The sequence below is a fragment of the Eumetopias jubatus genome, unplaced genomic scaffold (genome assembly GCF_037043125.1).
Source record: "Eumetopias jubatus isolate StellerSeaLion01/CBP00866 unplaced genomic scaffold, mEumJub1_p1.0 scaffold_1, whole genome shotgun sequence".
Classification (NCBI taxonomy): domain Eukaryota; kingdom Metazoa; phylum Chordata; class Mammalia; order Carnivora; family Otariidae; genus Eumetopias; species Eumetopias jubatus.
This window is the reverse complement of record NW_028274807.1, coordinates 171,405,890-171,418,131: the sequence shown is the minus strand read 5'-3', so window position 1 is coordinate 171,418,131 and position 12,242 is coordinate 171,405,890. Positions and strand designations below refer to the sequence as shown.

General features: G+C 46.5%; 1 protein-coding gene across 2 annotated transcripts in view; it reads left to right on the top strand.

Moving 5' to 3' along the window:
• Positions 1–11,399, top strand: part of EDEM1 (ER degradation enhancing alpha-mannosidase like protein 1) — a 29,421-nt gene extending 18,022 nt beyond the window's left edge. Inside the window, exons 9-12 of one of the 2 annotated variants that reach the window (XM_028101640.2) lie at positions 866–939; positions 1,783–1,879; positions 3,889–4,092; positions 7,426–11,399. In XM_028101640.2, coding sequence (XP_027957441.1) covers positions 866–939; positions 1,783–1,879; positions 3,889–4,092; positions 7,426–7,515 — 465 coding nt within the window. In that variant the 3' untranslated portion in view covers positions 7,516–11,399. Of the gene's footprint in view, positions 1–865; positions 940–1,782; positions 1,880–3,888; positions 4,093–7,425 lie in introns of those variants that run through there. The other variant, XM_088027499.1, reaches the window with a different exon arrangement.
• The last annotated feature ends 843 nt before the right edge of the window (positions 11,400–12,242 follow it).

Here is a 12,242-nt window from a genome sequence, read left to right as displayed (position 1 = left end):
GCGCTCCAAGGAGGCCACGCCTGGGTGCTGCTGAGTCTCCTCTTAAGCTTAGGTCTGTTGCCTTTGGGTTCATACCTCTTCATTTCTGTCACTTCTTCTTTCCTATTTTCAGTTGCTTCCCGTTGACTGTTTTCTTAGAGCTTCCTGGCCCTGCCTTCGGAGACCACTCCCTGTGCTCTCTTCCCACACAGACCGCTGCCCTCAGACATAGGCGTTTGCATTTGCCGCTGCAGGCAGGCACTAGGCGTGACTTCAAGATGATCCCCAGCTTTTAAACTGTGGAGTAGTGGTCTCATCTTTGCAGAGAATTGGTTTCCTAGTGAAACTGTGTAAGAGCACGTGACAGCAGAGTAAGCAACCCTAAGGACTGAGTTCATCGGGCAGTTCAAGAGGAAAGTGTGGGGGCCTCCTGTTTGAAAGTCTTCCTGTTCCTCTTAGCTTTTCCTCAAAAGGCTCTATAAGTGGAATGGGGGCAATGTCTTGCGTCCTTGGGCCTGCATCTTAAGTTTCTAGAGAGTTCGAAGGCGAAAGAGAAACTAGATTTGTTCTCACACATGGTACTGTTATTTTGTGTCTGACCATGACGGGGATCAGGAGAGCCAGAGCAGGGTACCGTTCTACCCTGGAGCGGATTGTCTCAGCCCTGGTTACGGTTAAACAGATGGTACGGGTACTTTGACGTGAACCAACAGAACACCGTAGTTCTGTAACGTTTGTGACCCTTCAAGGTAACGTGAGCTGGGCGCTGTGCCTGCCTTTGGCCAGTGACTCACTTCCTCGGGAGGTTCCTGCAGTCACCGTGATGTTTGTTGATGGCATGTTTTCCAGGCCCTTGCTGGATCACATTCTCTCATGTTCTCTCTAGGCAACCAAGAATCCCTTCTACCTCCATGTAGGAATGGATATTCTGCAGAGTCTGGAAAAGTACACAAAAGTCAAGTTAGTTTCCTAAGTTCCTTCCTTTTTCTGTTGGCCACTTTTGATTTATTTTTGGTTCTGGGGAAATATTCTGTTTTGCACTTTAATTTATAGAACAGGTCATTAATGTTAGTTCTGTAGGGAAATTGCTTACTTTTTGTATACCAGGACCAGTCCCTTATAATGGGAATTGCTATTTTTTTTCACCTTTTTTTCTATGTATTTTTTTTAAGTAACTTATTTTTCCTAGTTGTACAAATAATACATGTACTAAAAAGTTTAGGGAGTACAGAAGATATGGAGATAGAATATTATCATTGTACTCTCCGTGTGTAGATAACCACAATCAACATTTAAGTTTATGTACTTAGGATCATTTTCATATATTTGTATATATAATGTGTGTATATACATATATGTTAAGAAAATTATATTTCAATTTTGTGACCTGCTTTTTTTCACCTAGCAGTGTATCTTAAGTATTTTCTTACAAAATAGTATTTTAGGCTATCCGATGATAAGTCACTTCTACAGATATTTGGACAAAAAATTTCTGTCAGTCCTAAATTTGTTGCCAGTCATTTTCTTGGTGTCATGTTAAGTGCTTGGCAAATACCTTCCACCAGCCCCCTCTTCTTTCCCCCTATAACTAACCCGATGATTTAGCAGCCAAACCACTTTTTCATAAATTTGCAAATAACCTAGGCTGAAAAAGGATAGCTCTTAAACCTAACCTGATTTGTTTTTCATATGGCATTTGATAATTTGGCTGATTGTTCTGTTAATAGACTATTTCTGCTTCTTAAATTAATAAGCAGGTAGGAGGGCAGCAGAGGCAGGACTAACCCAAAACTTCTTTTGTAGGTGTGGGTATGCGACGTTGCATCACGTCATAGACAAATCCAAAGAGGACCGGATGGAGAGCTTCTTTCTCAGTGAGACCTGTAAATACTTGTATCTGGTATGTGTGTTAGAAGGCGAACCCCAGAAACGTTGATTAGTGCTTGGAGCATGCATTCATTCATTTGGTCTTCCGTCTAGCGCATGTCCAGCACGGCTCCGTGCTGGACATGTGCTGGCCCAGGGACACAGTGCTATCAAAACAAGAGCGTATTGCTGTCGTCTGCCGAGGTTTCTAATCTCATGGGGGGAGGCATCGTCAAGGAAACAAAAGGAATTTACAATTAACAACCGGTCTGAAGTGCTAGTCACGGTTGCTAGAGGACCCGCACACATGAGTTGTGGTGGTTGGGGAAGGCGTCTCTGAGGAAGTCAGCAGTGTCTGCAGCTCTTAAGTCTTCTGATGCATGTGAGTTTGGCCGAGACCCCAGCCCGTTTGGCTCTCTGTCCACGCACACATTCCCAGGGGTGTGGAGAGAGAGAGAGTCACGGGACCTGGAGGAAACCTTTAAGGGGTCGTTTGTCGGCATTCATTCTTCCCCTTGTGGGAGCTGCTGTCTACATGGAGATGTCAGGTGACTTGCCTGGGTTTTCAGGGTGACTTCAGGGCATCGCTGAGGCTTCAGTCCTGGTCCTGACTCCTTCTGCAGTGCTCTTTCCACTCCCCTGCTCTGCAGTGTGCACACATGGTGTCTGTGGCTTGTGCACGCAGCTACTCGCCTACCTTCTCTACGGCTGTACTCGGTATGACTCTGTGCAACAGGATGCTTCCAAGGCACAGAGAGGCAGGGCTTCCTGGTGGGAAAGCAGTGTGGAGGCCGAGATTCAAAGGGAATAGGGGAGTAGTGATAGGCTGCATTATTGAGGTTCCCGGTTCCCAGGCCCGGGGGCCAGCTGGGTCAGAATCACCCTAGGGCCCTTGTTAAAATAGCCCTCCTGAATCAGAATCGACAGAAAGTGGGTTCAGGAATCTGTAATTCTGACAAGTGACTTGTGATTCTCTACCGAGCCAAGGTTTGGAATTACCAGTCTAATCTGGTGTGACTCTTCACAGGACACTGCAGAGGAGGCGTGCCCCCCAGCCGCCCACATAGTCCAGCCCATGGGAAGCTGGCCGGCCTGCCGTCAGGCCCCCGTGCGGGCCTAGGCCTCCCTCTCAGTGCGTGCCTCCAGGCCAGGCTGGCCGCTGCAGGCCGATAAGAGCCTGGTGTGCATCCCTGTTCAGCAGCCCGTGGTGCCTGGGGTGTTCGCAGGGTGAATTCTAGAGCGAGTGAAGGAGATGTCCTAGGCTGTTCTAGAGGAGAGACCATAGGGTCTGGGGCGAGAAAACCTAGATTTCCTGTTAGCTGTGGAAACACAGACAAGTTGTGCCAAGTCTCGTTTTTCCTCATCTGTACAGTACTTCAGGTGACTGTAAGGTTTCTTCCATCACTGAGATTTCTGTTCTGAATGGTTGCTCATTTAACATTTACTAGACACCTGGCTCCTCCCCTCACCGACCTGTCCTGTATTCAGTTAGGTGTTCTTTCTGGATGCTCCTGCCACATTCCTCCTATTGAAGGAAAGGACTGCTCTCTGTCCTCAGAGCCCCACCTGTGTTCTGACAGGAATCAGTGGGATGATGGCACAGGTGTCATGCTCTGTGCCAGGCCCTGGGATATGGTGAAGGATAAAGCATTTGCTTCTTTCCTTCCAACATTTTCCAGTGTAGGACCTAGGTGTGTGCGAGGAGGCGATAGTTCTAGAATTCTAGTGCCACAACTCTCAGGGAAGAGCTTTTATAGACTATGCAAGTTTGGGCTCAGCCCTGGGATTTCTGAATCTTTAGGTCCGAGCAGGGTGGGATGGGATGGGGGAAATTCAGGCATTTGGATTTAAACAAAACTGGTGATTGTGCTTTGCAGCCAGAGTTGGGAACCACCTTTTCACCCATTTGTCACTGAAAAGCCTGAGGACCCAGCAAATTCTACTTCCTGAATAGTCTGGGACATACTCGACTGAGTTTGTTCCCAATGTGCTACAATTACCAGTTGTATCTTTTTTATTTTCTTTTTTTTCCTTTCCTACTAGCTATTTGATGAGGAGAATCCAGTCCACAAATCTGGAACCAAATACATGTTTACAACTGAGGGACACATTGTATCTGTGGATAAACATCTTCGGGAATCACCCTGGAAGGAACTCTTTTCCGAAGAGGCGGGGCAGGACCAAGACGGGAAGTCTGTGCACAGGCCTAAATCACCCGAGTTAAAAGTCATCAACTCCAGCTCCAATGTAAGTTGCTTTCTTCAGGGGTGGTTGGCATGTGGACGAGGAGAAAATAATACAAACTTGTCATCCAGAGTCCCTGACAGAAAATTGGTGGCATCCAGACTGGGTCATTGGAGAAGGTTTCACAAAAGACCATTGACGTAGGGGCGCCTGGGTGGCTCAGTCATTAAGCATCTGCCTTCGGCTCAGGTCATGGTCCCAGGGTCCTGGGATCGAGCCCCACATCGGGCTCCCTGCTCACCGGGAGCCTGCTTCTCCTTCTCCCACTCCCCCTGCTTGTGTTCCCTCTCTTTCTGTGTCTCTCTCTGTCAGATAAATAAATAAAATCTTTTTTTTTTTTTTTTTAAAAAAGACCATTGACGTGGATATCATCAGGGTGTGAGGACTCACGGGAGCAGTGCACTGTTCGTCCTAGCTGCAGGGGCTCGTGGTCACGGGAACCTGGGTGGGGAGAGGCGTGCTGGAGTGGGGGGCTCCTGGCAGAAGCCTTGTTCTTCCGAGCCAGCTCCACTGAGCTTGCAGAAGGGAACCAGCAGAGTAAACACTTGACCATCCTTCTGCCTTCTCCTCTGCTGGAGCTTCTCACTGGCGATGCTCACCACGGGTCAGAGGCCACGGGGACCTTTTGGTATAATCTGCCGAGTTGGCCTCTGGGGCCAGAGCAGGATGGAGAAGGGCAGAGAGTGGATCTGGAGGGACAAATGGAAGAGATCCAGCCAAATCACCCAGTAGCAGAAGAGGGAGAAAAGAGCAGTCATCAGTCGTTGTGATTTTTAATGAAATGCTCTTGAAAGTGCAGAAGAACGAAGTTTCATTTAAAGCAGAGTTTCACTGAGCACACCTCGACTGTCCTGATAATCACTGGGAAAGATTTAGAAACAAGTCCTGGGGTTTCTGGTAGGAGTCCTAGGTAGTTGTATTGATTTGAGTCAAATAGGACGGTTTGGAATTGAGGATGGGGAAAGAGACCCCGTGTCAGGTGAAATAATCGAACCGGGTTATCCCACCATGCATTGAATGCCGCCTCTCTGCTCAGAAAAAGCCTCTGTTGTCAAGATGCCTGCCACCCACTTCCAAACTGCCTTGGCTAGGGTACACCCCATGGTCCTAGGCTGTGCTTCTGTACTTGACCTTCAATGTCCCATTGAAGGTCTTTACCATCAGTCTGTGAACTACGTTGACAGACCGGAGCAGAGATCGGTCCCCCAAATCTCCATAAGGCCATGCAGTGTAGACTAGGTGAACACAGCCTAATTGAGATAGAAAGGGAAGGAGGAGAGTTAGGGGCAGAAAAATAGTAATTACAGTCAACATTTGTGTATAACACCTCCCATAGCCCAGGCCCCTTTTCCAACTGGTTATATGCAGTAACGTTTCACAGTGGCCCCGCGAGGGTAGGTGCCTTTGGTCTCCTCATGTTACATGTGGGGAAAGGGAGGCACAGAGAGCTTCTGGTCGTGTGTTGGAGCCAGGAAGTAGACTGGAAGGAGACACTCCTCTTAGGGCTCTGGCGATGTGGGTCCATCAGAGGGGTCTCGTGGGGAGCCCGGCTCCTCCCCAGGTATTTGTCAATAAGGCGCTGCATGCAGTGCTGCTGAAACACAGAGGAGCAAGGAGTTACTCTGCCAGGGGAGATAAAGAGGGCTTCATTGCCAAGGTCACTTTTCAGAAGATGCGTGAGGGGATGAGGAGGAGCTTCCCAGGAAGGGCCGTTCGGGCAGCCCTTGAGGAGAGAAAGGGGCTTTTCTTTTTTAAATTTTTTATTGTTATGTTAATCACCATATATTACATAATTTGTTTTGGTGTACTGTTCCATGATTCATTGTTTGTTCATAACACCCAGTGCTCCATGCAGAATGTGCCCTCCTCAATACCCATCACCAGGCTAACCCATCCCCCCAGCCCCTCCCCTCTAGAACCCTCAGTTTGTTTTTCAGAGTCCATCATCTCTCCTGGTTCGTCTCCCCCTCTGACTTACTCCCCTTCATTCTTCCTCTCCTGCTATCTTCTTCTTTTTCTTTTTTCTTAAAATATGTTGCGTTATTTGTTTCAGAAGTACAGATCTGTGATTCAACAGTCTTACACAATTCACAGCGCTCACCGTAGCACATATCTTCCCCAATGTCCATCAGCCAGCCACCCCATCCCTCCCACCCCCGACCACTCCAGCAACCCTCAGTTTGTTCCTGAGATTAAGAGTTCCTCATATCAGTGAGGTCATATGATACATGTGAAAGGGGCTTTTCTTAAAAACAAACAAACAAACAAACAAAAAAACAACTCTGTCAAGCATTTAGGTTTTAGGTGTGGATGGAAAGAACCATAAACTCAGAAAAACCACAGTACGGTTGACGCTTGAACAATGCGGGTCTGAGATGCATGTGGATGTTTTTTGATAAATACATTGCAGTCCTGTAAATGTATTTTTCTCTTCCTTATGATTTTCTTAATAACATTTTCTTTTCTCTAGCTGACTCTATTGTAAGAATACAGTGTATAATAACATACAGCATACAGGGGTGCCTGGGTGGCTCAGTCGGTTAAGCGTCTGCCTTCGGCTCAGGTCATGATCCCAGGGTCCTGGGATCGAGCCCCATATTAGGCTCCCTGCTCAGCGGGAAACCTGCTTCTCTCTCTCCCACTCCCCCAGCTGTGTTCCCTCTCTTGCTATGTCTCTGTCAAATAAATAAATAAAACCTTAAAAAAAAATACAGCATACAAAATACTAGTTAAACCAGCTGTTGATGTTCTTGGTAAGGCTTCTGGTCAGCAGCAGGCCATCAGTAGTTTTTAGGGAGTCAGAAGTTATATGTGGGTTTTCAGCTGCACTTGGGGTCAGTGCCCCAACCCCTGCATTGTTCAAAGGCCAGCTGTATTTTCAAATAGCTAAGGTGTTTTCTGAAATTCTGGGTGGATTAAGTTAAGAACCTGAAGGATGAGCTTCTTGTCCTGATCACTCTGCCCTTTAGTGGATGTCTTTTAGCCTGCCTGGGTCTCCATTTCTTTACCTGTGAAGTGAAGGTATTAAATGATGTCAGTGGTAAAAAAAAAAAAAAAAAAAAAAAAGTCAGTGGTCCTCAGCTGGGGGAGTGGTTTGCTCCTCAACATTGAACAATGTGTGGAGACAATCTTGGTTGTCACGACTGGGGGAGTAGGGGTTGAGGGAGCATCTAGCGGGAGAGACCAGGGATGCTGCTAAGCATCCTGCAGTGCACAGAGGGCCCCACCCGTCAACAGTGCTCAGGTAAAGAAACCCCCATTTATTCCCTGAGCAATTAATACTTGGATTTTTAATTCAAAGTTTATATTTTTCCTCTTTGTTTTTTTTCTTTCTAGTGCAATCGTGTTCCTGACGAGAGAAGATACTCCCTGCCCTTAAAGAGCATCTACATGCGGCAGATTGACCAGATGGTTGGCTTGATTTGATCTACTCTTCTCCGTGTGGCCTCTTCTGAAACCGGATGGAAACAGCCGAACCCACACTGTGCAGAGACCAGTCTGAAGCGGGAGAGGATGGCAGTCTGGCCATCCGTGATGGTGTAGGAATTTCTGTCCAGCTCCTCACACACATCTAGCAGATTCTTGCATACATTAGTGTTTCTCTTCTGTTCAATAAAATGCCCTATTTTTTTTAAGGATATAATTTGAAGTAGGAGGGTACATAGAAGTTGGCTTCTTAGGACATGCTGATTTTATAAGCACAGTGTGGATGGGGCATCTTTGGATGGAGCTTCATAGCTTCCCACTTTGGAATCTGACAAGTGTGTTCCTGTCTCTGGCACTTGCCGTGACTGCAGTATTGCTACCTCTCTGTTAGAGGACTGTGAACAAAATTTCCGTGCAAAGGGCCTGAGGTTCATCCCTATTTATTGCATTTTGTTATCCTTTCTTCCATTAGATAATTGGCTCTCCCTCCACCCACGATTTTGGATCACAGGGGGGACAATCATTCAGTTTTTCATTTGCACCCCACATAATCTTCACAGTGTTACAAGTTAATTGCTTATGAATAATTTTTATCTGAATTTCAAAAGGCAGTCTCTTAAATTGTCACACAGCTAGATCTTTTGGATGGTATATTACATTTAATTTGAACTTACCTGAGGAACTCCCGTAGTTCCAGAACCAGGTGCCTTTTAGGGAGAGAAAAATACCTAAGAATGTCTGAGCTTCCATCTATCTCATATTTACTAACCAAGGATTCTCAATTCTGACCATGTTTGGGTTAGAATTTTGTTTTGTTTTTGTTTTCTGTGTCTAGTGCCAATTAGCTAAGTCAGGGAGAAAGAAATGATCAGATGACTCTCTGGCATCCCTGAGCCATTTCTCTGACTAGAGGCTTTAGCTTAGTGCCTTATAGGATTTTGGTTGGGGCCGCTGGTTGTCACAGCTGCTGCTCTGGTTTTAGCAGCCTTGTTTTGAATTGTCACAGGGTGGGACCACAGTGAAAAAGGGGAAGGGATGAGTATTAGTAAGATTCTGGAAAATTCTTGGCCAGTCCTCGCCTTTCAGCATGATATTTTAAGCAAACCTGCATGAGGAGGGAGTTGTGCTACATTGCCTTCTTTCTTTGTTATATTCTTAGCCAGAACAGAAGTGTCTCTCTTTGAACTTAGGCTGAATATTCCTACAGAGCAGAGGTGGATTTGAACCCTCAGCCTGACTTCCATATAACGTCTGAGGTTGAAATGAATCCTGGTACAAAGGGTAGAAGTCTCTTAAGAACCTCCAACCTTACCTGTCGTGTTGCCAACCTGTCTCTGCTTGCACACTTCAAATGATTTCCTGTTCATCTTTTTTAAAACCAGAAGTGTGGTCTGAGCCATTGCATACCAATCAAAGGGAGAAGTTTTATTCCTTCTTGAAAATTTCAGTGTTACTGTTTTTTAAAAAAATAGATACAGAATTCAGTTCTTGGAGATTTTTGAAAAAGGGATTTTCAGTAATAAATGTGTCACCTCTGTCTTTTAAATATTTATGCAAATTGTTGTAAACAAAATCAAATGCTTCTGTTTTACCTTTTCATTTCGGAAGCATTCTCTTTATCGACCTTGTCTCATCTCCTGAATAGAACATTTCCTTTGAGAACACTATATAGTATATTTTAGGTGTTTTCGTTGACTCGGTAAAATCAAAATGTTGCATTTGACATACGCATGTGCACCCAGGCACAGTGTCCCTGTACCTTTTCTCCAGGCAAACTGAGGCGGGACTCTAAATGTCCCATCTGGAGGGATGAGGCCCGTCAGGGAAGAAAGTGGGTCTTCCGGGCATCCGTTCCCTCTCGTGGCCCTGCTAGGTTCCCTCTCCAGCTTCTGGGACAGCATTAATGTGTAGCATTCCAATACCACCCTCTCGTCCGGGCCCTTAACCTGTCCCTGCTGTGGCATTCCATCCCCCTTATGCTCAGGAATAGGGACCTGTGCCCCAGGGCCACTGACGCACGCCAGGGGCTGCAGGCTGGCGTGAGATGTGTATGAAGTCCAAACCCCCTTGACTTGTGGACACTGACTTGTACCAGTTGGTGAGACTGAGGGTGAGGGTGTTACTGCAGACCAATCCTGGTGGTTGAGCTTCCAGACTCCCCAGTCTCAAGTCGATGCTACCTGGTCTGTGATCTGTGGGGCTAGTAATACTGTCTAGTGCCAGTCATGAAACGAACGTTCTTTAGAGCCAAGTTCAAAGCTTGCTTGTTTTCTTTTTGGAAATCAGAATGTCAACAACTGTGTTCTCTCTTGCAGGGCTTTTGCTGTTTTCTTCTCTTCTGTGTTGCAGGATGTCCGGTAGGAAAGGGTCAGGGAAGGGAGTGTTGAAGAGATTCCCTTGCTCAGTGCTTTGCCCCAGGACTGCCCTGATTCTGAACAGAGCTCATCCTTTGGAACAGCTGTGAGCCTGCACCATCCTCAAGTTCCCCTGTGTAGCTAGTGTCTGGAGTCTGCTTTGGTCGACATGAGGAATGTGGTTTTGCAAAACTCTTGTAGAAAGCTGCCCTGTAGTTAGGCCAGGCAGTGTAAATCTCCTACCACAGAGTTCTCAGCCAGTGCAGGGCAGGCTTTGCTGCTTCTGGTGATGTGACCGAGGAGCTCCATTTCCGGAATAGTAGGTGACAGGAAGTGTTGGCTGGCGTCCAGCTCTGCTGGCCTTTGTGAAAAACCAGCTTCCAGTGTTCACATCTTGCCTGCAGTTTGTTCCAGCTCTTCTACCTGAATTCCTAATTGCAGGTTCCCAGCTTGTCACAGATTAGGGGGCACGCACAGGTCACTGAAGTCATTATGTGGTGTCTGTGCAGGTGGATTTTAGAGGAGGCTCTGTGTGCAATCTGAGGGCCTGAACGTGGCACCCCCTCCTTCCCTCCCCTCCCCCCCCCCAAGAAAAATACCCTCTTAGCTATTTCCTTAGCTCAGTTTACTGGGTGATTGCAAACTGTAATCCTTTGCTTCGGATCTTGTGGACTGAACATCAGGCATCCTTTTCTTCTCTTTGGAGGGCTCCAGAGGTCTTCCTCTTTTGAGGCTTTCAAATTTAATGCTGGTGAAAAGGTAGGGCTAAATGATTGCTTTCACCAGAGTACCTGAGCAGGGACTTTTGAAGGAAATCTTGGTCGTTCCTTTTCCATTCCCAGGCATCCAGCTCCTTCTCTAGTGCCTCTTCCCTGCAGGGCAGGGACCCTTGTGAAAGAGGGAAGGTGGGCTGGCTGGGCTGTGTGTCCCCAGGTTTGCAGGGCTCAGGGTTCTGTTCCTGCTGGAGTTTGGATGTGAATCCGGGAAAATCTACCTGTGGACCTTCCTGATTCATTACCCCCTTTCCCTCTTTCTGAGAGGCAGAGAAATAATATTTTTAAAAGGTATTTTGTTTTAGTTTTAAATAGCAAAACACAAGCTGCATTTTTATTTATTATGCACAAGAAAGGTAAATCTGTTTTTACAAAAAAAAATCTGGAGTTGGAAACTCTGGGAAAACCTATTGAGATATACACATGCTTCTCTCTCTGTAATGTGCAATATGCTTTGCAACTATAGATGATATTTTATGTTTAATCTGTAAATAAGAAATGTATTTAAATTAAGAGGGAGCTTTTTGTAAAAGGACCAAATGTTCTTTTATAAATGTACTAAGAAATATCTTGTTCTTTGAAATTTATTAGGATTTTTATGAGTAATTTTTATTAAAAGATTCTTTTTTTTTTTTGAATTGTCATTTTGTTTCTCCTTTGTATACTCACACATACACATTACATTCAGGACAAACAAGGGGGGAATCTCTTTAAAGAAAACTGTAAAATTAGACAAATAAAAACTTGTGTTTTTTTGTTTTGTTTTGTTTTGTTTTACAGCCGAGCCCTGAGTAATACTGCTCCTTTTTTGTCCGTCACACGTCCCATTGAACAGTCCTTGGCAAGTGTCTGAGAGCCACATGTAACGGTTTTCGTCCTGCCCCTGCCCTCCTCCCTGCAACAGCCTCCTCTCTCCCAGGCACTGACTCATTCGCAGTTGTTGCCATTTATCTGAGTCTCTCTAGGTTCTGGGACCCATTCTCCGTTATCTTAAGCAAGGCGATTCATTTCTCCTGACCTCTTGCAGACTAAGGTAGGGGTAACAGCGCATGGGGTCAGTGTGGGTTGCACTGGTCTGGGGGAGGCATGAGCCAGGAGGGTTTCAGTGGGACGGCCTCCGTCCCTACTGCTACCTGAGTCATGATGGGGTCTGGAGGGAGATGGCTGATTCTGCCCCTGTGACCCCTTAGTGTCCCACCCTTGTGTTCTAGGCAATTCTGACGGGGCTTTTAAAAAACTGAATTGCAATAAGGAGAGGAAGGGAGCCCTGGGATCGGAAGTACCTTGTTGGTCGTAAATCACACTGGCCTGGGGCGCCGGGGTGGCTCAGTTGGTGAAGGGTCTGACCCTTGATCTCATCTCAGGTCTTGATCTCAGGGTTGTGAGTTCAAGTCCTCACTGGGCTCCATGTTGGGTGTGGAGCCTACTTCAAAAAGCACACTGCCCCTTTGTAAGGGTTGTTGGTGGTTGTGTCTATGTAAAGTCTCGTGGGTTTGTAACCCTCTTAACGAGGCCAGGCAGGGCCCCTGTGCCACGGGGTCAGCTGGAGAGCCTTGAGAGTGGGAGCACCAGTGCCCTTGGTCAGCCGTAGCGAGTGTCC